Genomic DNA, 27,562 nt, shown 5'->3' with positions numbered 1-27,562 from the left:
ACTCTCAGAGCTGAGAGAAAAATGGCCCCTTTCTTGCTTTTTTCTTTCTTCTATATGTCTCTATTTTTTACTTATTAACTTTCTGAAAGTTTCTGACCCACTGTGTGCTGATCAAGCAAATGGTTTACCATTTGTGATTATCACACATACATTGGGAGTAGCTACCATGCATTGCTCTCTGTTTACACTGAATCACATCACATTTAGCCAATCGCTGTGAAAGCAAATGGCATGGCAAAATGCCCAGTTAATAGCAGAGAAAGGACCTGTTGAGCTTCTGTACAGTATTTATTTAAAATGCAAGACTGTGTAGGATACTTTGAGTCTAAACATTTATTTGGAATTTGTGCTTTCATTTACAGGTAATGTTCTGTATGTAAATCATTCCCTATAAATGAAGTATATCAGTTTGGTGTAACTATTCAGACAAGCTGGAGGTGCTGATGTGTCCTCCTAAGGAAAATAAATTCCTTTTTGTAGCCAATGGTTCATTCTCAAGCTAGTATTGATATTGAAACTTGACTTGTGAATTTTGCAACACTGTGTGAACACTGCAATAAAACAAACAAACCAACAATAAGGCACAATAAATAAACAAATGCACAAATACATACACAACAATTTTACACATTGTCCCTTAGACAAATGTATAGACAAACTTTGATTGCTACAATTCTAGAGACTGTGAAGCCTTCAGACTCATATGTGTTCTGTCATGTATTCATGCCCTGGACCAGTGTGGCTTACAAATGCAAATGTGATCCAGGCTGAGTTTCCTTCCAGAGAGTCTCCCAGTAGGTCATGCTCCACTTACACTGAGCAGGGATGCCAGAGACGCCAACATGAACACAGCCAGAAATGATTCCACTCTTGGTGCACAGGTCTGCCTGTCTGCTGCTCTCACAGATGTGTACTTTTTAGAAATGTTTCTTTGTCTTGTTTCTTAATGGTATTAACCATTAGACTGAAGACAACAAGGAAGACAACAATAATTTTCCACAGAATATACAGTATGATGAGATTGGAATAACGAATAAAAATAAACATATAGATGTGTATAATATTTCCGTCCTATGGTTGTCTTTTTGAGGAGTAGGTGTCTTTGAAGGTAGGTTTGTGTGGATGAGAAGGTGTTACCATCTTTCCAGTTGTATGTTCTTGTGCCCTTGCAGAGGTCCTCTGTGTCATAGTGATAAGACATGCGGTTAAATTGTTTCATCCCAAGGACAAAGGACACACCATGCTTCGTGCTATCTGTGTTCCCCAGTAAAACGCTTCAGTCAGGCTTGTATCCAGACTCAGGCTAGCATTAGTGTTAGCATTAACATGGCTCTCTGGAGAGCCAGAGAAGCATCTGGCAGTCATGCTCCATTAGCCCGAGCACCCTGAACTACACTGGCTAAACGAATGTGGCATTGGCACGCCTGCTGGGATGATGTTAGATGCTACGAATCCTGAGACCCTCGGGATGCTCCCACTGCGAGACAGCAGTGCTCCTTTCACCCCATGTGCCTTCCCCCTGCTCACAGCAGGCCTGCCTCAGCTTGGTGGGGGCACAAACTGGACCTAGCAACAGGATCACAGTTAGCATTTGTTTTGAGTCCAGGACTGTGGGGCATGCCCTTGGTTCTGCATTGTAAATATGCCAAATATGAGGATCCTCTCATTTGGAAAGTGTTTAGATTGCATGTATTCAGAATCCTTAGCCAATCAAGGACAAACCATTGCAATCATCAAAGCTGGATAGCACCTAACATCTCACATCCTGGTAACCCATAAGGGGATGTATGCTCACTGAAGGCTTTTATTTACACGTAAGGTGCTAAAATGAGCAAGTGTAGCTGTTTGCGTTGGCATTGCACATTTGTGGAGTAAAATAAATGTGAGACCATGTGAGAGGCGTTGAGTGTTGTCTGTTTACTGTTTTCTGGGCATCAATGAGCAGAGACAGAAAAGCTATGTGTCATTCTTTCTCATAAAGAGAAAAGAACAGTTTGGTTTGTTTTTTTAGTGTATCAGGGACAAAGAGATAATAATGTAATTGTGGGATTACACAATCACACAATCTGTCTTATGTCATATTCATTATTTATAATGGTATATTGTTAACAGATTTGTGATTAGGCAGTGTTGCATAGTCTACTGTGACATAAGCTTATGTGAACCAAATCACAAGTCTTCCCATGAGAAACAAGCCACACTAAATGTTGGATGTCCTACATGGGACCTGTGTGAAGTATTGTTGTAAGTAATGTATTCTGTGGGTTCAGTGCTAAGACTAAATGACTGTTTATTAATCATTAGCACAATATTGACCTTAGCAATACCGACTTTGCAGAAGGATTCAATACTCAAATGATCCTTCCAACAAATGCCCTTTTTTATTGTGTGCATTAAGCATCCGGATCAATCTCAGATGTTACAAATGAAGCAGTCTTATGAATCCTAGCCAAACAATATCTGAATGAACAGACAAATTGAGTTTGTGTTTCAGACTGTGTGGGGCTAGAATAAAAATTGTACAATCAAATAAAAAAACATGAAATGCACAAGGTTCTGACAGCAACTTCTAAAGCACAATAACTGAAGAGCAGAGGCCCACAAGTCAGCTTTGATCAGCTTACTATGATCAACTCTAATCATCTGTCTTTGGGGCATCTGTGGAATGTAGAAGCTATTTCGTCTTACTGCCTTGAACATCAGTCACATGAAAAGAAGACTTTCCTTCACATGTGTACTGTAAGACTCCTGCTCTTTGATGTGTCTTTTCTCTAACATGGCTCCCTCCCTCTTGTTTCTCTTTTTCTCACCTCGCTGCTCCTGCTCTCTCTCTCTCCCACCGCTGAAGGAAGTGGAGGTAGGACATTGTTTCTAATTTTGTTCTTACTTTCATTGTGATGGCATGAATAAAGTTTCTGTGTTTGTTTTCGTTTACATTTTAAACTTGTAGTGCATAAACCTAAGTATACAAAAATCACCATGACACCTCACTGAATTTGAAAGAAACTAAAAAAAAACCCATTTCTTAGGAAAACAAGTATGCAGTACTCTGACATCCCTTTTTAGTCACTTAGCTTGTCACTCAGATTGATTCCATTTGGTTCTGTTCCCGTGGGTGTGTACGTCAAGTGTGATCTGTGTTCCCATGGTGACAGAGGCAAAAGTTCTTTTGTGAATCTTGCTAGTTATGACTATTATTTATGTCATGTCTAATGCTGAAAATGGGTTTAGCGGAAATTATTTAAGATATGTGTAATTTAAAAAAGTGTGTTATATTGAATCTTATGGATTCAATAATTTAAAATTCACTTATTTCTATTGATTTCTGTTTGTTTGTTTGTTTGTTTGTTTGTTTGTTTGTTTAGGATGACTACATCCGAACAGTAGAAGATCCCCAGGGTTCTGATGAGAGTAAGTACACAGCTCCTCTTTCAGACTTAAAGACATTTCATAGAATATCTGATCCTTGTCAACCATATAGCATAAGCTTTGACCATACCTCTTACTTGTGGGATGAGATCTGTGCTGCTCAGGGGGTGAAAACACCCTTTTCTGAACAGAGTAACTCGTTCCTCTTTTCAAAACATGTTCTATTTAAATTGAGTAACAAAAATGTAAATTATTATCTTCTCAGTTGTTTATCATTCTTAGTCCATTCACTGACTACCAAACTTCCAAGTACTGGAGATGGTCACTTAAACAGCGGGATTATCACTTAAACAGGGGGATGGGCACTTAAATAGGGGATGGGCACTTACATTGGGGCTAGGCACTTAAATAGGGGGATGGTCACTTAATCAGGAGGATGGCCCCATAAAGTGGGAGATGGGCACTTAAACAGGGAGATAGGTATTTAAACAGGGGGAGTTATTATATAACACATAACATTCGTGAGATTATAAACATTGTTGCAAACACAGCCATTATTTTCTTTCTGATGATATCAGTTCCACTTATTGTATACTACATTAATAAGCTGCCTGGTTAGAATGGTAAGTATTATTTTAAGATTTAATTCTGATTACTTTGTCTCTGGTGAAGAAGGCCAAGATAAATTTACATTTTAGGGAACAAAATTACAAAAGTACAAACAAATTTACAAGATGTGTAACACTTTTACCAGTAGGCTACTGAAACAAATGTACAAGCAGTGAATCAGATAGAAAGGATAGGCACATTACACAGGAAGTGCTTGTTGCTGACCTTTATGCCAATCAAACAAGTGGACTTTGTGGCAAGCAGTAAAGCTGTTTTGTGTAACCCATTTTAGACAGTTGACATGCTTTCGTCTTTTTTTGTGAGAAGTCCACTTACTTTCATTAACATTTCCAATTGGTTAAAATGCAGACTGTGAATCTCCTTCTGTTTGCTCTTTAAAGACTCCAAACACTTGCCACAGTACTGGTGAGAATTTAACTACCATGCCACATAAACACACAGAACATTTTAATACAGGTAATATTAACTAGATTTGTACATTTAGTGAAGCCATTCGGCCACCCAAATCACTCATTCATGTCAGCTCTTTCTCATATCCATAATGGTGAGAGGATCTCCATTTGCTTTTAACCCATGTTCCACTCAGTTCTGAAAAAAGCGAGAATAGCTCATGCTGCAAGGTACTAATCAGCACCCCAAAGGAATTGGTCCTGCAGGGCACTTGTCACCTTGATCTCCCATTGAGTTGAAGTGTAGAGAGAGAAATCAGCCCTGGAGCAATCAGACAGATCTGGATTACCGAACTCACACATTACAAAATGCTCTGACCTTGAAAGATACAGCATGACAATTAGCAAAGGAGATCCAGTGTGTCAGATCTTTAAATAGCCTCAAGGAGCATGCCCATACCACTTAAAGGTGCAATAGAATGCATTTATTATGTATTTTTAAATTGCTCTCTTATTGCTCTCTGTAGAGAAGGTGTTTGACTTTACCAGACAAGGGGGTTGACAAAGATACTTTGGAGATTGTAGATTTCTATGACAACACATATATTTAATGATACATAGAAAAGAAAATAATAACCTAACTAACCCTAGCTACATTGTCATTCTATTTTGTTTGTTAGCTAATGTAACATATATTAGCTAGTTTGCTAGCCAGTTACTTGCTTTCAATTGTGGTAACAACAGTAAATTATCTAAGGTTATTGGCTCCCTGTGAAACTTTTAGTATAAGAAACTGACAAACTACTTTCTTTCGGTTCACAGTAGGGACGTATATCTTCACCACTAAGCTAGATTCGATACACATCTCGATACACTGCCACCGATGCGATATAACTGTGATACTCTGAAACCCCTTGTCGATACGATGCGATACAAATCACTCCTGTTCACGATATGATGCAATTCAAAAATGATTGGTAACGATATGACTTACTATATGAGGATTCGGTTTGATAAGTGATTATTATTATACAGTTAGTTGAGGTTTGAGGATGGCCTAACCCATCAGTTTTCTTAACTCAATAGCACAATTCTACTTTACTCTCTATTAACATAGTGAATATTATGATCTGCAACAATACTGTCTGCTAGACTTACGAGGGGCTAGCGGCCGCAGAGATGTCCACACCATCTTTTCATGTGTGTCGCCAGGTTCGTTGTGCTACTAATGTATTTGATAGCCCCACGTCATTGTTTGCAGATTGCGTGCGTCTTGTCAAGTTGACCACATCGCTTAAAAAACCCGAAATATTGCCACACGTTTGATTTGTGTGTCTTTTTTGGTGCCTTAAATATCTTTGTCGTTGCTAATGCTCTCGTTTCCCTCCATCTTTGTTGTGTACGTCTGCGTGTTTGCGTCAGTACCTGAGGACACGATGGTGCATTTATGTTGCCTCGAAAAAAAAAAAAATCAATAAAAATAAAAAATATGTTGCCTCTAAATGTTAGAATAAGGAATAGATACTGGAAAACAAAACACCCGATTCAATCATGGTATTTGCCGATGCAAAAAGGCTAGAGGCGATGCATCGTGAATTCGCCCGCAAATTAAACCCGATGCACGTTGAATCTACCGGTGCAGTCAAATCGCAGACATGTGTACCGATTAACTGATGTGAATCGGTGAATCTCCACATCCCTAGTCCACAGGGTTTTGGATTAGGCCCATTTTAGCTTCCTGTTTTGCAGTAGAAGACATCAGTGCTTGAGTATGCCTGTTTCATGTACCCAATTCTCCTTATTCTACTCCTTATTCTTTATTCCAAGGAAAATATAGTTCCCCATTATATGGAACCTTTAAGACTTAGAGTTAAGACAGCATTCATTTAATCATTTTGACATAAAGCACTTCCATTAATATATGATCATGTTACTATGTTGCAGAAATTCTGTCCAACTCATGTTTCTATGGAAACGTCTTCAGAACCGCTTGAGTCTCAATAGTGTAAAATGCGCGACCAGTTTTCCCCTTATTTGAATCAGTAATGCAATCACATAGCTTGAAGCCAGCGTCCAGGCACAGAATTCACAGCTTATATCCATCCCACTGAGCATTACAGCTGATCATCCTCACCTTCACAATTACCGTAAAGGAGATGACTCCATGAGAATGCATGTCTTGTCGTCGGTGCTGCGGTTCAGAACCTGAGGTAACTGAGTGTGACACTGGTTTCCAAGTGAGCCTTTTATGGTAGGCCTGCTGAGAGGAGGATGAAGCATTCAAGTGGAACGTGAGAAATAAGACTTCACCTATGTCTTTGAGCTGTTGCCGCTGCCTGCTCTTATTACAAACCTATTAGTAGAAATGTTGCACAGAGACGTGAGGCTTCTATCACAGGATCCCCTGTGGTGTTACAGCTGCTCAGAATATTGTCTGGGGACATGCATCTCTGGGTGCACTATAGTCAGTGGAGTGCAGCATATGTGCTTTCTGTCCCTGAGAGAAATACACAATGCTACAATGACCATCCCTTGAGACTGAAGTTGCAGTTGTGTGTTCTCTTTTTTCCCCCCAAGCTTGAATTGGGTTTCCATAGTAATGGAGAGGTTTACATTTACAGCAGATGCTCTGATGCAAAGCAGGTATGTCTCAGTCAGCTTTGGTCTCTGCTTCATCCACATCCTCTGTCATTTACAATTTCCAACAACCTTTCCATATTTCCACAGGAGTCTTGACAGTGTGCCAAATGTCTGATTACTTTGGTAGACCTTTAGCTTGTATAGGGTTATAGACATAAGCCGGGAGCAGGCAGGATTAGTTTTAGTGCAGGACATTACCTGAGATAAAACCTGGTCTGAGATAAAATGTCTACATATAAGTTTAGAATCCTTGTGCAAAATTGTCTTGCAGCGCCATAAAAGATGCAAAAATACGTGAAACTCTGCATTCACTATATAACCTTCTCTCTCATACCATTGTGAATCAAAGCTAAAAAAGTTCATCAGAAGACACTTACACTCTTATTCTTTGTAAGATTGTTCTGGATTATTTTCTTGCCTAAAGACTCTCTGAGACAGTGATTGTTAGTGTTCCTGAAGAGTCTGACAGATTTATCTCATCGTCATCTGTCAAGTTTGCAGCTACTGCAGTGTGTGAGGGAGTGTTTACACCATCTTGGAACAGCAATTGTGTCAGATTTACTGCTGCACCATAACAGGGAACTCTAGGGTGGAAACATGGAATGAAAATGCATTAAATACACTACACGTCATCAAATGTTTTATTCGGCATAATAATATAAATAATAACTAAAATTAAAGATGGTTTGTTGAAAAAAGACAGATGTATAGTGCCCTATTAAAGCAAATCATTTAGAGTATATCCAATCAATTTCTTTCAGTGTGTGATAGGAATGCATTAACAGTCCTTTCAAGTTCCAAGGAATTGTCAGAAGTCCCATGTTTGAACATATGTGTTGGGAAATGTGAAACCACTAATCATGGCTAGTTAAATATAGCAGCCGTGATGGTGCCCAGGACAGTCTCCTCATGATTTCCCTGTTCCTGTCATTCTGAATGACATCTGCAGCAGTCTGGGTCATGCTGCTGAGCTCTTCATGAGCGTTTGCTCATGCCTTGCACTTTATGAATCTAGGGATTTTAATCTATTGTTTCCCTTGTACACATCATTTTGCTTTGCACCCTTCTCAGGAAAACGGCCATTGCTAAATACAGATCAGTGTCCCATGGTGAACAACACCTATTAAAAGGTACAACAGAAGAACTGACTGCATTTCTTGTTTTATACAACGAAATCTGGTTGCTGCATTTGCCTCTCCTGATATCAGGCAACATATAACATTGAGAAACTGATTGAAAGTGGTAACTCCATAGGAGCCAGTTAGAAGCTTTAACCATTTCAGCTGTCAGAGTGAGTAATAAGATGTGTGTGCTGGCATATGGCTGACAGCAACCCAAACTGCAGAGCAGCAGGAGAGGGAAGGAGAGAAGGGGAGTGACATCCAGAAAGAAGACTGCTGCAGAGGAACTATAGCCGCTGTGATTTTATGACATTCCATCCTAAATGTCAGCTTGCGTCTCCCTTCATTCATCGTGCTATTGAGATGTTTCAGTGTCGTAGCTTGTGGGAGCGATTAGCCGAATCAGAACGAATGCATTAGCATTCTGCCACAGTGAACAGGGGGGATTGTTTTTTTGTTTTTGTTGAGGAGAGACAGCCGGGAAAGGACAAAAGAATGAGAGAGATGTTGATAACACTGCCAGTGTCAGAAGTGTGTTTTCTGAAGGCTCACGAGGGCTATCCCCACACCTTTATTTCAGAATATGTGGTGAACTTCAAGATGTTTGTTTGTCTGGTTGTTTATCTGATTTGCTCAGAGACGTTTGGAACAGATGGCGTTTTCTGTAACGAAGCTTTGCTTCCAGCATGTTCTCTCACAGTTCCTGAGTCAAGTGAATTTTTTTTTTTACTTTTGACTCAGCGTGTCTTGAATTATTCATGTGTAGTCCAAGATAAGTGAAGATACAATTTAAGATCCTGCTTTTCATGGACAAAAATAAAATTTCCCACTGGTACCTTAAAATTTCATATAAGCATCTTACACAGTGCATTATATTCCTGTGACATATAATTTTTACCCAGACATCAACAGTGATTTCAGTGTTTTATCAGTATTCTGCTCAGCAATGGCAGACGGTGGGAGTATCAAACAGTATTTATGGTAGGATTGCTAGGCATTAAAGGTCTAGTACACAGAGATAGCGGCAGGATGGCTTGCCCTCAATTCTGTGTTTACTTATGAACAGTGGTGAGAGGAAAACCCTGTGTGAATCGATGAGTTAATAACAGGGAAGTTGTACCTCAATTGCCCGACAGGTGTGGACACCACCAAGGACCCATGTCAGAAGGTGAAATGCAGTCGACACAAAGTATGTGTGGCCCAGGGCTACCAGAGAGCCATGTGCGTCAACCGCAAGAAACTGGAGCAGAGGCAAGTAGCTGGGAAACACGGGAGTCATGCTGGCTTACAGATGTATGCAGTCTAACATCACATATATAACCATGGGGTCATGTATATCTTTTAGGAGGATTATATTGTCTTTCTATACATGATAAAACATTAAAATTTCAAAGTGACAAAAATTTATAAATTAGGTATAGGACATCAAGGAGCAATTCTGAAGGTTGAACTCAGTGTCTTTATAGTGTGTGCATGTGTTTTCTGTAGGTGAATGTGTGACTGTATCCACAAGTGAAGTTGAGTGCATGTTTGGTGTGTGTGTGTGTGTGTGTGTGTGTGTGTGTGTGTGTGTGTGTGTGTGTGTGTGTGTGTGTGTGTGTGTGTGTGTGTGTGTGTGTTTGTGTGAGTTTAATCAGGCTTTGGGTTTACCCAGCATTCCCCATTTATCTGCTGAACTGATGAACAGCCCCAAAGAGCTAGAGTGTAATCGGCAAAACTAATGGGCCAAAACATCACTGCCTGTAGAGTCTATATGGGCATTTATTTCTCCTCTATGATTGCACGTGCGTGCGTGTATGTGCGAGTGTGTGTGCGTGTGTGTGTGTGTGCAAATGTGAGTGAGTTAGAGTGGGAGTGTGAGAGTGATTTCGTTAGCTTGTCCCTATCAATACCATTAGTTGCAGCATCGACTCATTGAATAAGAGAGACTGACATCTGCTGATGAAGGCTGATACGGTCTGATCACACGATCAGAGCCACAGCACTGAGCAGAAAGAACAAGGCTGAATTCCTAATGGATAATCATCCACTTTTGTTGCTACAGGCTGTTTAACAAGGAATTAAATGGGATTTTATTCCCTGGATTCAGTTATTTGGCTATCAATATTTACAAAATTGACAAAAACAGTTTACTGATATTATAATGAGTTATTTTAAAGTCTCTTGCTTAAGATATGCTAAAACTTGCCAGGCCAATGTCATGATGTGAATGTCCATGATGCAGTGACTCTGTTGTTGTGTTCTGGTGTTCTGCAGGGCACAGCATCCTGACCAGATGCCTCATGTTAGTAGCTGTAAACCATGTCCACTGTCAGCCTCGACCCCTGTGTGTGGATCTGATGGACATAATTATGCTTCACAGGTATATGTCCCTCAATACCCCCCCACACACACACACACACACACACACACACTAGTACAGAGACCATGCTGATTCCCTCGGCGTGCTCAACCTGGGACCAAATCAAATATTTATAGGGGTGACCGCAATTGCAAGAGGGATGGAGGGTAAAGTTAAGGGTGAAAAAAGAAAGAGGAACAGTAGGGACAGAGTTAGAGGAAAGAGAGAGGGGGAGATGGGGAGAGAGGGAGTGGGGAGAGGGGGAGAGAGGGAGAGAGGATGGGAGCAGTCATTTTCTCAGTTCTTCTTGCGTACAAGGTCAAAATTAAAAATGATACATGAATCAATAAAGCCAGAAGCAGGCGAGTAATGTGCCACTCAAATCAGTGAAGCCCATTAATCATAGCACTGCATTCAACAATAGGAACTCTCTCTTCCTCTCTCTCTCTCTCTCTCTCTCTCTCTCTCTCTCCCTCCTTCTCTCTCTCCTTCTCTCTCCCTCCCTCCCTTTCTGTCTTATTTTCTGTCTCCCTCTCTGTCTGTCTCCCTTTCTCATCATCAGCTGTCTCCTTTTCTCTCCCTGTTTCTCCCTCTCTCCCTCTTTATCTCACTCTTTTTCCTTCTACTTCTTCCTTTGTCTCTCCCTATGTCCCCCTCTATCACACTTCTTCTCTCTCTGACCACCCCCCCCCCATACATACAGTTGCATTGCATTGTTGGTACATTCCTGCACTCACACAAATAAATACACTCTGTCTCCAGTCTAGAAACATAACCCAGGCTACACACATGCACAGAAAATGTTCAGATTTATTAACACTCTTTAGTGTCTGTATCTGAATAAGGGCCACCAATTGAAAAAGAAGGAGAGAGTCAGTGAGAATACATTGCTGAATATTCAAACAAAATTTTAAAAAGTTTTTACTTGGCAGTGAACCTAGAGGAAAAGCACTCACCATTTTCTATGCCATAAAACAACACATTTTAATAATGCATGCAGGGCAGAATCAGACAGATATCCATAAATAATAAAAAATAAAAAGGGCAATCAAATACTGATCACATTTACAGCAGAGGGAGCACCACATGTACCATTCTAAAGCTATGCAGTACCAAGAGATGATCGAGGAGAGCAGCTCCCTCACTCAGGTGGTCCTGACACACGGTTCAACTCTACACTACACTAACACTACACGAACGCTACACTAAAACGCTAACACACTAACACTATACTAATACACCAACACTACACTAACACAAAAACACTAACACTACATAGACTGTAATTTGAAATTTGAAAATAGCTCAAACAAAACTATATTACTTATTCAGAAGTCAAATCAAATTCACAGAGAAAAAATGTAGTGTTATTTGGCATTAAATTGAAAGTGCAATGTGGCAGATCACAAACATGTGGTCTGATCCAAAACTGTGGTCCACCCTGACCAAGTACAGTCTCAGCAACCACCGCCGGGCCATCAAGATGGGCAGACATAAACAATCCTGGACACTTAAAGAGCAGAGACAATTGAGACAGAACTGCACTTCCTAACTACATGTACAAAATTAGATCTATAGTAGCCTACCATACAAATACTTTAGGCAGGTGTGGGAAAACAATGCAGCAAATAATAATGCTTTCATAAACAGAAATGCAAAGAGAAATCTAAATAAAATTAGTATTTGGTGTATTTGCCTTCCAAACAGCATCAATTCTGCTAGGTACACTTGCACAAAGTCAGGGATTAGGGATTTTGTAGGATTAAAGATGTATGATTAACCAGTGAAACCAAACAGGTGATAATGATCACCATTTCCATATGTAGGTTGAAGCACAATCATTAACTGAAACAGAAAGAGCTATATAGGAGCCTTAAATCAGGCAGACGAACAGTTAAACAGTTACAAGTTTCAAGGTTACAAGGTTGTTACAAGGTTGTGGAATGCAAGTTTTATGGTCACAGGTTACACACCATGGCAAGCCTGAGCATAGCAACAAGACACAAGGTAGTTCTTCTGTATCAGCAAGTATAAAGCAGATTTTTGGTTCCTATATGTGCTGCACAAGCTCTTTTGATGAAGTGAAAAGAGCCGCAGACAGGCTGTGTTGAGGACAGTAGACGTGATGGTCGGCCAAGGAAGCTTTGTGCAGCAGATGAAAGACGCATCATGCTTACTTCCCTTGGAAATCGAAAGATGTCCTGCGGTCCCATCTGCTCAGAACTGGCAGGAACCAGTGGGGAACCAGGGACCTCCTTCTACTGTTTGGAGAAGTCTGGGCAGAAATGGTCTTCATGAAAGCATTGTGACCAGAAAGCCATACATTCAACGTGGACTCAAGGCCAAGCGACTCAACTATGCACAAAAACAAGGATTGCAGTGCAAAAAAAACAGCTGCAGTGATGAGTCAAAATGTGAAATGTTTGACTGTATCAGAAAGCAGTTTGTTGGCTGAAGAGCTTTATAATAATGAAATAATCTGCAGGCAACAGTGAAGCATGGTGGAGGTTCTTTACAAAGTTAGGGGCTGCATTTAAGCATATTAGGATAGGGATTTAGTCAGGATTAATGGTGTCCTCACTGCTGAGAAATGCAGGTACATGCTTTTTCATCATGCAACACCATCAGGGAGGCATTTGATTGGCTCCCAATTTATTCTGCAGCAGGACAGTGTCCCCAAACATACAGCTAATAATAACATTATTATTATTATTATTATCATTATTATTATTATTATTATTATTAATAATAATAATAATAATTAATAATAATAATAAGTTAAACTTACCCAAGGACACTCTACAAAAATCCTATGAGAAAAAAACAAACTGTGACGCGCGGCGGAGCAGGGAAAGATGAGACACGAATCCTCCTTTTCTTTGACGTCACTTTTAATATTTAACAAAGATTGCGCAATATAGCGCACGAGTAACATGTACTACAACACTGAGCGTGTAAACATTAGACAACGACGAGCACAGGACACTGCGCGAGCGCACATTAAATAGACAAACCACATTAGCCCCATGTGATTACACAGCAAATTCGAAAGACACAAAATAACTCTATGGGAGTTAATTTCAACACTTTTAAAGTGTCTATATGGGTCCACACCCCAGGGTGTTATTTTAACACTTTTCAAAGTGTTGTAGTAATTACACTGCAATAGAGTTATTTTTAACTACTTAAAAGAGTTAAAATGTACCACTGTGCAACACTCGGAGCCGGAGTGGCTAATCGGGAGATTCGGGAGGATTCCCGATGGGCCGGCTCATGTCAGTCTCTAGTTTGGGCCGATTGGGAGGGAAAAATAATTTTGGGCCGGATTTCGACATGAAACTCCCGGGCTGAAAATGTGTCCCACTCCGGCCCTGGCAACACTACTCAGTGTTCAAACTTTTCAGCACCAGAGTCCAGTGTTATAAACTGACTACCTTACAGTGTCAATTTTTTCTCAACTGATTTACCATGCTGATATTGATTTGCATACTGCAGCTTTGGGTGTGCAATTAATTCAATTTCATTTGAAAAATAGAATCACATACTACATGTTTTATCATTTTTTTCTCATCATGTGCACCACACAAAATAAAACTATTAAAAATACAGAATGACATTCTCATATTTTCAACATATAACAATATGGCACTATGCAAGCTCTTTTATCATTCTCATTGGAGAACTACTTATCAAAGGATCTGAAATATGTAAGCTGATGTAATGAATTGACCAGGCGGAGAGGGATCCAAATGCGGAAGTAGGTCGCTTTTATTTACATAAATCACACACACAGAGAATGACCAGTAGATCACTAGCATTAGCAGCGGTAACGTTCTCTTGGGGTGGTCGGGACGGTCCAGGGTCGTAACGGGAGAGCAGAATCCAGGAGGTCTATGGAGCGAGCAAGGGTGAGAGCACGGGGAATCAAAAATGAGATAGAAACGCTCGGTATGTGGCATGAGTCAACAATACTTTGCGACTGTGACGTGCTGGGGAAGGTGTATAAGTGTGACTGAAAGGGGGCGTGGTAATGAGAGGCAGGTGAGGCTGGTTAGGGAAGATCAGGTGGCATTCCTTATACTTACACTCTCAGAGTTATTTTAAAGGAGAACTTGACGTACTTACACTCTCAGAGTTATTTTAAAGGAGACCTTGTTTAACACTTTATTTTGACACTGTTTTTTTGGGAGTTGGGAGTAAAACCACAGAGATGAGACTCTGTTCAGAGTTGGATTAACTCGGGCAATAGTCAGATTGACTTTCTACTCTCAAATATTTCATCAACACCAAACATTTAACTCTGCTGATTTTGCTGTGTACGAGACAAGTCACAGGTGAGACTTATTCAATCAATCAAAGTTTATTTGTATAGCGCTTTTCACAATACATGTTGTCACAAAGCGCTTTACAGGATTTAAAAGGTTAACAATACTATGGGTCCAGAACCCTAATGAGCAAGCCAAAGGCGACAGTGGCGAGGAAAAACTCCCTATGATGGTGGGGAATAGGAAGAAACCTCGGGAGAACCAAGACTCAAAAGGGAACCCATCCTCTATTGGGTGGCCCGTTAACACACAAATTACACAAAATACAGACAAATACACACTTATTAATCACACGACATAACCCAAACCACGGATATCCACAGACGCAGACAAAGCACGTGGACAACGTATACACACGCCCAAAAGGGAGGGGCCGGGGTCCTCAACGTGACACAAACAAACAAATAAAATAATGAAACCACACTATGACTAGGTGGAAGGGAGAAAATGCTGAGAGAAAAGGTGAGTTTTAAGCTGAGTTTTGAAGGAGGAAAAGGATGAACAGAGGTGAAGATGTTGTGGGAGGGCATTCCACAGTTTTGGGGCCATTACACAGAATGAGCGCCCACCAGCAGTGACAAGCTTGTATTTCGGAACCACCAGAAGATTTCTTAGGGAGGCCAAGAAAAAGTGCATTTCAGTAATCTAAATGAGATGAGATGAAGGCATGGACCAGGATTTCAGCATCTTTATCTGACAGCACAGGGCGCAAGTGAGCAATGTTCTGCAGATGGAAAAATGAACTTTTAACTAAAGCCCTCATGTGAGGTTCAAAGTTGATAATAACTGTTTTTGAACCAACAAGCAGGACTTCGGTTTTGTTTTTATTTAACTGCATAAAGTTTGATTGCATCCAGCATCTAAGATCCAACAGGCAGGAGATGAGAGCAAAAGGAGGCAGAGTGGAGGTGGATTTGGTGCTAACATACACTACCGTTCAAAAGTTTGGGGTCACATTGAAATGTCCTTATTTTTGAAGGAAAAGCACTGTACTTTTCAATGAAGATAACTTTAAACTAGTCCTAACTTTAAACAAATACACTCTATACATTGCTAATGTGGTAAATGACTATTGTAGCTGCAAATGTCTGTTTTTTGGTACCATATCTACATAGGTGTATAGAGGCCCATTTCCAGCAGCTATCACTCCAGTGTTCTAATGGTACAATGTGTTTGCTCATTGGCTCAGAAGGCTAATTGATGATTAGAAAACCCTTGTGCAATCATGTTCACACACCTGAAAATAGTCTAGCTCATTACAGAAGCTACAAAACTGACCTTCCTTTGAGCAGATTGAGTTTCTGGAGCATCACATTTGTGGGGTCAATTAAACGCTCAAAATGGCCAGAAAAAGAGAACTTTCATCTGAAACTCGACAGTCTATTCTTGTTCTTAGAAATGAAGGCTATTCCATGCGAGAAATTGCTAAGAAACTGAAGATTTCCTACAATGGTGTGTACTACTCCCTTCAGAGGACAGCACAAACGGGCTCTAACCAGAGTAGAAAAAGAAGTGGAGGCCGCGTTGCACAATTAAGCAAGAAGATAAGTACATTAGAGTCTCTAGTTTGAGAAAGACGCCTCACAGGCAAGGACGGATTAAGGATAGTCTGGAGTCTGGGCCCCTGGGCAAAGAGTTGCACAGGACCCCACCCCCCCCCCCCCACCCACACCCCCGCACCACCCCACCCCCGCGCACCGCCCCTCCCCAAAAACATAAATTAATTAATACATTAAACAACCTGTCACGAACTAACCCTAACTCAAGAGTCTATTTTATATATGTTTTTTTCTACTCTTCTTTCTTGCAAAGTCATCCACTAATTCATCAAAATTAAGCAGTCTGACCAAATCTGATTCAATGGCCAGAAGTGACAGTGAGTTCAGGCGGTTTTGGCGCATCCTAATCCTGAGTTCATTCTTAATACGAGCCAGTTTGGAGAATGAACGCTCCCCTTCACAGTTTGTGATAGGCACAGTCAAAACAAGTCTAAGTGCTATGTAGACATTTGGTTGACTGTAAAATTGTACTTTCCCGACATGTTACTTGCATTATCATATGACTGGCCCCTACAGTTGGATAAGTCTAGGCCCAGATTCTCCACCAACGACACACTCTGCCAAACTGTCCCCACTATGGTTTTCAATAGGCTCAAAAGCTAGAAAACGCTCAACTACATGTCCGTCATTATTAACAAACCTGAAAATAAAAGTAAGTTGGTCCACATGAGCAAGGTGTGGAGTGGAGTCAACTATAACAGAGAAGTATTTTTATTCTTTGATCTCATTAACAATTGCCTGCTTTGTTCTCTGTCCCATCAAATGGATAAATTCTTCACACACTGTTGATGATAAGTAGGACACAGAACCTTTTCCCTTACCTCCAAACCTTTGGAGGTGCTCAGCTAGGAATGGGTCAAATTTGGCTAAGAGTTCTATGATGCCCAAAAATTACCATTGTGGGCTGATCTTAATAGCTCATCATCTCCCCTGAAAGCAAGTCCCCTCTCCCCCAAAAACTGGATGACTGCAACAACTCTTTTCAAAACTTCCCGCCAGTATTGTCTTTCTGTGTCAATTTGTTTGACAATATCAGAATCAATTGTTGCTGTGCCTCTGGAGCGATTATATAATGCTACAATCACAAAATTGTAGAACCAGATACAATATGTAATAAAAAAAGGCTGACCTATAACTATTTAGCTATAAATTGTTGTTATTGTAAATGTATTGTATGTATGTACTATTATAAAGCTTACACTTCTACTATTATCAATACTGTAATATGCAAATAACAATAAGCTTTTTTTATTGCAGACCTTTGGCATTCTAGCTGTTAATTTGCTGAGGTAATCTGGAGAAATTTCACCCCATGCTTCCAGAAGCCGCTCCCACAAGTTTGATTGGGTTAATGGGCACTTTTTTCGTACCATACGGTCAAGCTGCTCCCACAACAGCTCAATGGGGTTGAGATCTGGTGACTGCGCTGGCCACTCCATTACCGATAAAATACCAGCTGCCTGCTTCTTCTCTAAATAGTTTGTGCATAATTTGGAGGTGTGCTTTGGGTCATTGTCCTGTTGCAGGATGAAATTGGCTCCAATCAAGCGCTGTCCACAGGGTATGGCATGGTGTTGCAAAATGGAGTGGTAGCCTTCCTTATTCAAAATCCCTTTTACCTTGTTCAAATCTCCCACTTTACCAGCACCAAAGCAACCCCAGACCATCATATTACCTCCACCATGTTTGACAGATGGTGTCAGGCACTCATCCAGCATCTTTTCAGTTGTTCTGTGTCTCACAAATGTTCGTCTGTGTGATCCAAACACCTCAAACTTTGATTCATCTGTCCATAACACTTTTTTCCAATCTTCCTCTGTCCAATGTCTGTGTTCTTTTGCCCATATTAATTTTTTTCTTTTATTAGCCAGATATGGCTTTTTCTTTGCCACTCTGCCTTGAAGGCCAGCATCCCGGAGTCGCCTCTTCACTGTAGACGTTGACACTGGCGTTTTGCGGGTACTATTTAATGAAGCTGCCAGTTGAGGACCTGTGAGGCGTCGATTTCCCAAACTGGAGACTCTAATGTGTGACGGGCGGGGGTGAGCAACTAAAAGGAAGCGATTACGCCAAGTCTCAGGGAAAAAGGCAGCCCTGGTCCTCGCCGTGCCACAAACACGGACATAATTTTGGGGGGGGGGACGGGGGGGACATGTCCCCCCCACTTTTTCACCCCCCCCACTGTGCACCTGCACAGAAAACACACACACACACACCCCCCCCACACACACACACCAACATAAAACACAAACGCGCCTCAGACGCCCTCCGTGCCATACCCAGTGGCACGGGACCACAGCCACCCCCCCCCCCCCCCCCCCCCAAACACACATTTAAGGGGAGGAGCATGTGCGGAATTACATGTAACAGTTGACAACACGCTGGGACAAAACGCACACACTAATACCAGACAAACAAACAAAAACGGTGTGCAAACAGACAGACGGGACCTACACATGCGCGCTCGACATAAACACACAGTGAGGCGCCGCTCAGAGTCGCAGTCGCTTCCCACATTTAACACAAGACACACGGGGAGCGAGGCGACAGTGACGAGCGGCGACCGCGTCACACATAAAACATTTAACATTAAACACAACGAGCACGCACACTGATCCACACGTCCGTCGACATGTACACACGTTTTAACACACACAAGACATGAAGAGCCTTTCCAGGGAAGATGCCCTGGTCCTCGCCGTGCCACAAACACGGCGGAGCTCTTCAAACAAACAAACAAACAAACAACACACACGAAGAGTTTTCCCAGGGCAGACAGCCCTGGTCCTCGCCGTGCCACAAACACGGACGTAATTTTGGGGGGGGAACGGGGGGGACATGTCCCCCCCACTTTTTCAAAAGCCGGTTTTGGTCCCCCCCAGTTTTTACGGTTAAAACCAAATATTTAAATAGCGACGAATCCATGTCCCCCCCCACTTTTGAAATCAAAATTACGTCCATGACCACAAACACAACACAAAAGCACGGCGGAACTCTTCACAAAACACCACGCAGACAAACACTTACCACAAGACATGACCACGAACGAAGGAGAAAGAAAAAGAGACTGGCGGCTTCCGACGAGTGGCTGGTCATTCTGTGACGGGCGGGGGTGAGCAACTAAAAGGAAGCGATCACGCCAAGTCTCAGGGAAAAAGGATGGTTTAATAGAAAGTGTGCAAACCAAAAACCTGTGCAATATCTCCAAATTAAGGATATAATGACCAGCGGTCAACTGGTACAAAGACAAGACATACATAGGCAAACAAACGACCCTCAGGTGAGACGGATCACGTGCTCTGCCCACCTGAGGGACGCACATGACGTCACCAAACAACAACAACAGCCGCTGTGGACGGAGGCGGCCGGTAGGGGGCCGCCTCACCGTGACATAATGTACTTGTCTTCTTGCTCAGTTGTGCAGCGGGGCCTTCCACTTCTCCTTCTACTCTGGTTAGAGCCTGTCTGTGCTCTCCTCTGAAGGGAGTAGTACACACCATTGTAGGAAATCTTCAGTTTCTTGGCAATGTCTCGCATGGAATAGACTTCATTTCTCAGAACAAGAATAGACTGTCGAGTTTCAATTGAAAGTTGTTTTTTTGAAAGTTGTTTAATCGAACCAACAATTGTAATGCTCCAGATTCTCAACTAGCTCAAAGGAAGGTCAGTTTTATAGCTTCTCTAATCAGCAAAACTGTTTTCAGCTGTGCTAACCTACTTGCACAAGGGTTTTCAAGGGTTTTCTAAATATCCAATAGCCTCCTTACAGAGGCTACACAATGTACCATTAGAACACTGGAGTGATGGTTGTTGGAAAAGGGTCTCCATACATCTATGTAGATATTGCATTAAAAACCAGATGTTTACAGCTAGAATAGTCATTTACCACATTAATAATGTATAGAGTGTATTTTTGATGCATTTAATGTTAGCAAAATTGAAAAAAAAAAACTGATTTTCTTTCAAAAATAAGAACATTTCTAAGTGACCCCAAACTTTTGAACGGTAGTGTATATATATAATGGGAATTATAAAATGAAACTCAAAATGAGAAGTACACAAAGTGTCCAGAGAAACAGGACATTTTGGTCCAGGAAATGTCCTGGAAAATTTGTGTACTTCACTGCACTAAATACACTGCAGTTACTGACCTGGAATTTTCTTCAGATCTTAAAAAAAATCTTTCTTATGATTTAAATCAATTTAATTCACATTTTTTTACCATATCAAGCTATGGAAATACAAGTGTGAATTTGTCATGGCAGTAAGGTAGTACTGAGCTGAATTAAATGACGGCACCTGGCTGACTGCCTTTAACGCCCTCCCTTCTGTCTCTGTTGCCTGATTTCTTATCCTCTCTCTGTCTCTCTCCATCTCTGTCTCTGTCCCTCCTTAGTGTAAGCTGGAACAGCAGGCCTGTCTGAATGGTAAGGAGCTGAGTGTGAGGTGTTCGGGACCCTGTCCTTGTGTTAGCGAGGCTGCACTACAAACTAACACTGAGGTGGAGCCTGCCCCTAAAGCAGGTGAGCTAGCATACTGCCTGACTGCATACTGCCCCACTGCATACTGCCCCACTGCATACTATCCTACTGCATACTATCCTACTGCGTACTATCCTACTGCATACTGTCCCACTGCATACTGTTCCACTGCACACTGCCGCACTGCATACTGCTCACTGCTGCCGTCTCACAAACACAGGCCTGGTATGCCACATGTTTTGTTGGGCAGATCGCTCAGGTTTTGGTGATGGGCCCTTTTTTGAACGGAGTGGAGGTGGAGTCTGTGGCAACAACTGTGGCTTCATGCAAGCATGGAGATACAGTTGGTTAGGATCTGGTGTACAGTGTAAAGTGATGACATGCTTACTGGCCAAAGAGACTCTTCCCTTGCTAATTCATCCTTTGTCAGATCTATGTTGAACTGTGCCCAGAGATGAACTTATCATTGTGGTAATTTAGTAACTAAAATAGCTGCACTGTTGTTATGGTAATAAATGTTTTAGCATAGATGTTGATCATGATGTTAACCAAGATGCTAGTTTGTTCTGTTATATATTAGTACGTGTAGTACCATATACTTGTAGTATAATATCAGTAGAACTGACTAACTGCAGTTTATGGAAGTACTTAACACATGGTTACCTCTTTGTTTGGATGGTTTGTTGTTTCTATATTTATCTAATTTTTAACTGCTTTTATTAACAATTACCTTACATTTTCACTGTTGCCACCTCAAATATAAAATAATCCCAACTCCAACTTAATTGTAGATCTATCCATAAGCCTACCATAACTTTAAATGAAACTAATAAAAGTTCATATTTTACCAACTCATTATATATTGTTCTGAGCTCATGTAGAACTTCTACAAGAAAATATTCAAGTAAAGTGAAATAAATGAACAGACTTGTATGTTTAACACTAGACTTGTGGTACGAGTGTGTGTGGGTGTGTGTATTGACAAAAGACATTTGATTCACAGCTAGCAACCTGTTTCTTAAGTTCTCCATATAAAAGCTGGGATGTTGGTAGGGAAGGATTACCTCTACAATTATTCTCACTCTAACACCCCCCACCCCACCCCAATGTCTTTCTCTCAATGTCTGTGTCCTTATCTCTTAGCAGGTTTGTCAGACAGACAGTGTTGAGCTGTAGAGTAGAATGACTCTTATGACAGCAGTGGGTCCTAAGGGAGACAGGACCAGTCAGTCAACCACAGAGCTGTGTCTAATTTGTTAGCACTGTCAGTCCCCAAGCCAACCTAGTCTAAGATCAGAGTTAAACCAATGGAACAGAGCATTTGTTGACATGTCTGTGTGTGTGATGCTGCTGTGTGTGTCCCACAAGAATTTGTTTAATATGGATGAGAGGTGAATTTCTGTCAGTCTCTTTTGCACTGCATTTTGGTCCATAATTCTACTGTGACTGTGACCATCTGTAACCTATTTTCTCTGTCTCTGTGTAGACACCTGTACAGGCCAGGACCTGGCTGATTTAGGGGACAGACTCAGGGACTGGTTCCAGCTTCTCCATGGCAATGCTAAAACAAACAACTCTGGCAGACAGGGATCAGGAACAGCATCGGGTAAGCCACAAATCTCTCTCTTACACACACACACACACACACACACACACACACACAATGATCATCTCTGCCTCATACAGTGTTTGAGCGGAACCTGGTGGCTGGTTGCAAAGACTCCATTGGCTGGATGTTCTCTAAGCTTGACACAAGCAATGACCTGTACTTGGACCATTCCGAGCTGGCTGCAATAAACCTGGAGAAGTACGAGGTGTGCATCAGGCCATTCTTCAACTCCTGCGACTCCTACCGTGATGGCAAGGTCTCCACAGCAGAGTGGTGCCTCTGCTTCTGGAGGGAGAGTGAGTCTTCTCCACTTCTCAACACTGCGTCAGGACGCCCGGAGCCCTCTGTGCCTCACTCCCTCAGGATTCATTCCCCTCTCCCCTGCTCACATTCTCACTTTCAAAACAAGATTTTTTTTTTGTCGCTGAAGTGGGACGTAACTATTCTCCTGGTAGTTGAGAGACATTTTGAGTGTGTCTCATTTGAAAACAGTTTCAGTAAGACTCAATCTTCTGTTTCTCAGAACCCCCTTGCCTGGCTGAGATTGAGAGACTCCAAGTACAGGAGATAGTAAAGAAGAAGCCAGGTATGTTCCAAATTCTGCACATATAGAGTTGTGTGTCTTGTGTCATTTCTGGCCTGTAGCAACTGGAAGCACCAAGACTCCTCTGTTACCTGTTAGTTGAATGTGATGTTATTTCTTAACCTGTTGAAGGGAAGTGAAGGAGAAGGAGAGATTCAAATGCAGGCGGAGATAAGGGATTATTTAAATGTTTCCCAGAGGCAAGCAATCAATATGTGCATGGGTGGGGATGTTGGGATGTGTGCATTGACAGAGGACAGTTAATTCCCTTCTTGAAGATTTTCTTAAAGCTAAAAAATATCTGGAAGAGAAGGATTACCTTTCATACTATTCTGTTTCTCTCTCCTTCTCTTCCTCCCTCTTTTTCTCTTGTATTGTCTCTTGGTTTCTCTTGTAAGACACCCATGTTGAGCTGGAATTTAGAGTGACTCATCTGTATGACAGCAGATGTATGACAGTCAGGCACTGTGTTGCCATTGGTTCATAAGAACTGTCAGTCATTTTACAAATAACGATGTCATTCTGTGTACTAGTCTATTCTATTCTACTTTGTTAATCAGTATACAAATATAGCTTCTTAGCCTCTTCATCTTCCCCCTAAGACACCTTGGAGCGTGCAGTGTTCTATATTGTAGCAGCATTAGAGAAACTTTGGTTTCAGTGCAAAAGGGCACAGTATCAGTGGGATGATGCCATCAGCTTCATATTGTTTAGGTGTCTGACCTATGACCCACCGGTTGGCTGCTGGGCCATCAGCGATCAACTGATGGAAGAGTATATGTGTGTCTGCTGATGGCTTTCTTATCTCACATCTCTAAAATGAATGTCAACCTGACTGAATTGTCCAATTGTTCAGTGTGATTTAAAAGTGATAGAAATCAATATTGTGTGTGTTGTAGGTGTGTACATTCCCAGCTGTGATGAGGATGGTTACTACAGGAAGCTGCAGTGTGACCAGAGCAGGGCAGAATGCTGGTGTGTTGACCCACATGGAACTGAGGTCACCGGGTCGCGCATACATGGCAACCCCGACTGTGGTGAGTGTCACTTAAAAAATTGAAAATGTTGCTTTGCATTAAGACTTTTTGGAATGGTTCAGGTTTAACAATGATAAAGTGAAAGAAACATCTGGCTCCGTTTAGTCAAACATTTCCTTCACATCATTATTTATTGATTTTTGATCAATGTTAGGCCAGCATCCCTGAGGCTGTGACTTAACGAGTCTCACATGTCAAATACAAGAACGGCAGCACTAGTTGTGCTCCAAAAGAGGTAGAATACGTCCTTCCCAAAACGTAAAAAAATTATAAATATAAAACAAATTTATCTGATAAACCCTAAGACTAACTAATGCTTCAAATATATATTAGATGCTCCGTTGACATTTCAGTCACCTGTTTGTGCTATGGACATGCTGGCTGTATATGTAGTGTCTCTTTCTGGTGCAGATGAGCTCATGGGTTACTCCGGGGACTTTGGCAGTGGTGTGGGATGGGAGGATGAAGAAGAGAAAGAGACAGAGGAGAATGGAGAGGAGGCTGAGGAAGAGGAGGAAGCTGAACCAGGGGAAAGTGATGATGGTGGATACATCTGGTAGAAGATAATCACAGCATCGCTGCACCTGTACTTCGCAAAGACAGTTTGTTTAAATAACCGTCTTAATCCATTTTAATTAAGTTATTGATGGAGGGTTTTGGACAGGCTAAACTGGTGATGTTTTTTCACATGTAGAAATGAATTTTGTTTAAATGGCAAAACATGATATTATGTACATGCCCATTTTGGCAAAATAACTTGTGTCTGGTTATTTTTCTAAAGTTCAATTCAGTTTGAAAATGAAGCCAACAGTCTCATTTAGGTGTTACAACCTGCTGCTTCTCTTAGCCTGTGATGGCCCATCGTGCTGTGTGCTAGTGGTCAGGTAACCCATGCTCATCCTTTGTGGCCAGAATTCTCCACTGCAGAGATGCAGAAATCACTAATCACAAAACCTAACTGGGGTGCTTGAGGTTTCTTTGCTTGTATAATATGTATGCTGTGAAAAAGCTTAAGTCTGAGCTACTCACTATGATTCAAATTATGTTTCTCTTTTTATTTGAATTGAATTTTTCCAAAATATTTATCAACCATAGTGAAGCATTAACATACACTTACTGAATGGATTTTTCATTAAAGGACAGTGTCACTACTCTTGCTGGTCTACAGTGAAGGTCCAAGCACAATGTTCATACAATGTCATGTTTAGCACTTCTACAGTTACCTATCAGGTGTTACACCTTCAGAAGGGAGCTGGGTAAGAGGGCATGTTTAGAATCAGGGGTTGAGTGTTTTAAACTTTCACATTACTAGATAGATTCAACTGCATTTCCTTAAGGACAATGAACAACACATACTTAGGGAGATATTTACACACCACCAAGCAGTCTATCGGTTTCATCTTTTTAAAGATGAATATGCATCGTGTGTGTTTTGTTGCTTGAATGTATATATTTTTGATTTTTCCCCTTACTCGGTGTACGCTGGACTTCAAAACTTGAGATTTTCTAAAGAAAAAGATGTTGCAAGATACATGCAATTTGCAGGATAAATTAAACTGATTTTTGATATTGCATGTTAGCTCAGAAGAATGTAGTTTTACTGTGTGAACACTGAAGACTGTGGCCCTCTGATTATTTCATCATTTTGTTTGTTCTCTAGCGAATCTGCAGCAAAACCTGTCTCGTTGTGAATATATGATTGTGATAGAGAGGTTTCTATAGTGATATCAGTACAGTCCAGCAAATGAGGCCAAATCTTAAAGCTTATTGTGAACAACATTAAATTGTCTTTACATTGTTAAATTGTTTTTTATTACATGAAAATATGTACTATACACTCTGACATTTTGAAAGGGAATAGTGAAAGGAAACATCAGAACTGATCAGCCTAGATGACGTCAGCTTCTCCCATCTGCAGTTGGAATGATGAGTAGGATCAGATATATGACTTTCTAGTGGGGAGACCCAAGGCTGGTATTAACATAGACCTAGGAAATTTGCCAGAGTAGTGATATTAAAGGGGAGGAAAAATTCATGGACTTCCTCCAGTGTATGGATTATATTGGAACTATTTCTGTTTAGAATTTCATGTTCTAACTGCTCATGCTTCTTCATTATTTTATGAATCTGTTATGATGAATGGGCAAACATATATTAAAAGACTTCTACCACACCAAGTATTGTAAAGCCATAGATTGCTATTTGCTGCAATGTAACGTGGCCCTGCTAGCACCATCACACGACGTATATATCTAATGTTGGTTTTGCATTGTGCTTTACAGTGCTGCTGGAACTACACACGTTAAATCATCACTCTGTAACGTCAAGATGGAAGGTAATCAGAGACAGGAATACAGTGATTTGGGATTCAGTGGAGATCCACTTCACACTGTCTGAGTCACTGTATGCATATTTGGTTTAGCATTCAAAGCAGATGGTAGAAGTAAAAAAAAAACTGATTAAGACGTCTGTAAAATATATATAATTGTAAATGAACCCATTAAGTGTTATAGAGTTATAACACAGTTAACATGGACTTCTTCTCACCTTACCTTATACTTTAACTGCTATTGTATATTTAGTGCTGCATAGCCCAGTCCATGATGTTTTCCACTGTATTTGATATTTGATAATAAACCAGCACTGGAACCTGTTATTGTTGATTTTTTCACAGTGGCTACAGCATGTTTTTGCTGTTTTTATTTTAGCATTTTCATACTTAATTTTACTGTTACTATATCAAAGCATCACATGAAATGTGGGTTTAATAAACTATGTTAAATGCATTTGAGTTGCAGAACATGTCATTTTATCACACGTTTTTACAGTTTTTCTCAGTTGATTTGGTACATTTCTCACATCATGGTTTATATTGGCATCACAACAAGTGCATTTCTCAAAGTTGTTAGTGCAAACAGCAATACTCAATGAAATACCTGCAAAAGCACATACTACACTCAAAATTCTTTGTTTTTGCCTCAAAAGCAAATATTTGTCAATCAATTTGTTGGTGCCATCAGAATATCTAGTCTGTGTGCCATCGCCTATGAACAACTTACCATGTTGTCAGTGCAACTATAAGTCACAGTGCAGACTGTAAGTATATTCTGATGGAAACTAGCTAAGTTTTTTATTTCAAGAACGCTGCACATTCTGTGGTATATCAAATGAAATGATACGTTACACACAAAATACAAACTTACACAGAAATCAAAGTTACACATGACTGTATGTGGGAGACTGATAGAAAGAAATTGGACTGGAATTTGTACAGCAATATTGTTTGACTGTATTGTTCGCATTGCAATTTGTTGACAAAAACAAATCTGAAAAGACAGACAGTTGACTGGAAAAACTGCAAGATTAGAAACTTACTCTACACATTCAAAACAACCTGAGCACATACAGCCTCCTCTTGTTGAGGTGTGAAAATGGAACAGTTGCCCTCCTATGAGCTCATTTTGATGTCCTATATGGT

At 40.9% G+C, this 27,562-nt stretch overlaps 1 protein-coding gene across 1 annotated transcript in view; it reads left to right on the top strand.

Annotated features, from left to right (window-relative positions):
* Positions 1-26,870, top strand: part of LOC143510371 (testican-2-like) — a 35,898-nt gene extending 9,028 nt beyond the window's left edge. The window contains exons 2-11 of the mRNA XM_076999642.1: positions 2,849-2,857; positions 3,366-3,411; positions 9,286-9,400; positions 10,406-10,511; positions 20,771-20,897; positions 22,342-22,461; positions 22,542-22,760; positions 22,988-23,050; positions 23,947-24,084; positions 24,496-26,870. Of these exons, the coding sequence (XP_076855757.1) occupies positions 2,849-2,857; positions 3,366-3,411; positions 9,286-9,400; positions 10,406-10,511; positions 20,771-20,897; positions 22,342-22,461; positions 22,542-22,760; positions 22,988-23,050; positions 23,947-24,084; positions 24,496-24,644 (1,092 nt within the window). The 3' untranslated portion in view covers positions 24,645-26,870. The remainder of the gene's footprint in view (positions 1-2,848; positions 2,858-3,365; positions 3,412-9,285; positions 9,401-10,405; positions 10,512-20,770; positions 20,898-22,341; positions 22,462-22,541; positions 22,761-22,987; positions 23,051-23,946; positions 24,085-24,495) is intronic.
* The last annotated feature ends 692 nt before the right edge of the window (positions 26,871-27,562 follow it).

The sequence above is a fragment of the Brachyhypopomus gauderio genome, chromosome 3 (genome assembly GCF_052324685.1).
Source record: "Brachyhypopomus gauderio isolate BG-103 chromosome 3, BGAUD_0.2, whole genome shotgun sequence".
NCBI classification, from domain to species: Eukaryota; Metazoa; Chordata; class Actinopteri; order Gymnotiformes; family Hypopomidae; genus Brachyhypopomus; species Brachyhypopomus gauderio.
The sequence above is the reverse complement of the archived record's forward strand: the minus strand, read 5'-3'. Positions and strand labels throughout refer to the sequence as shown.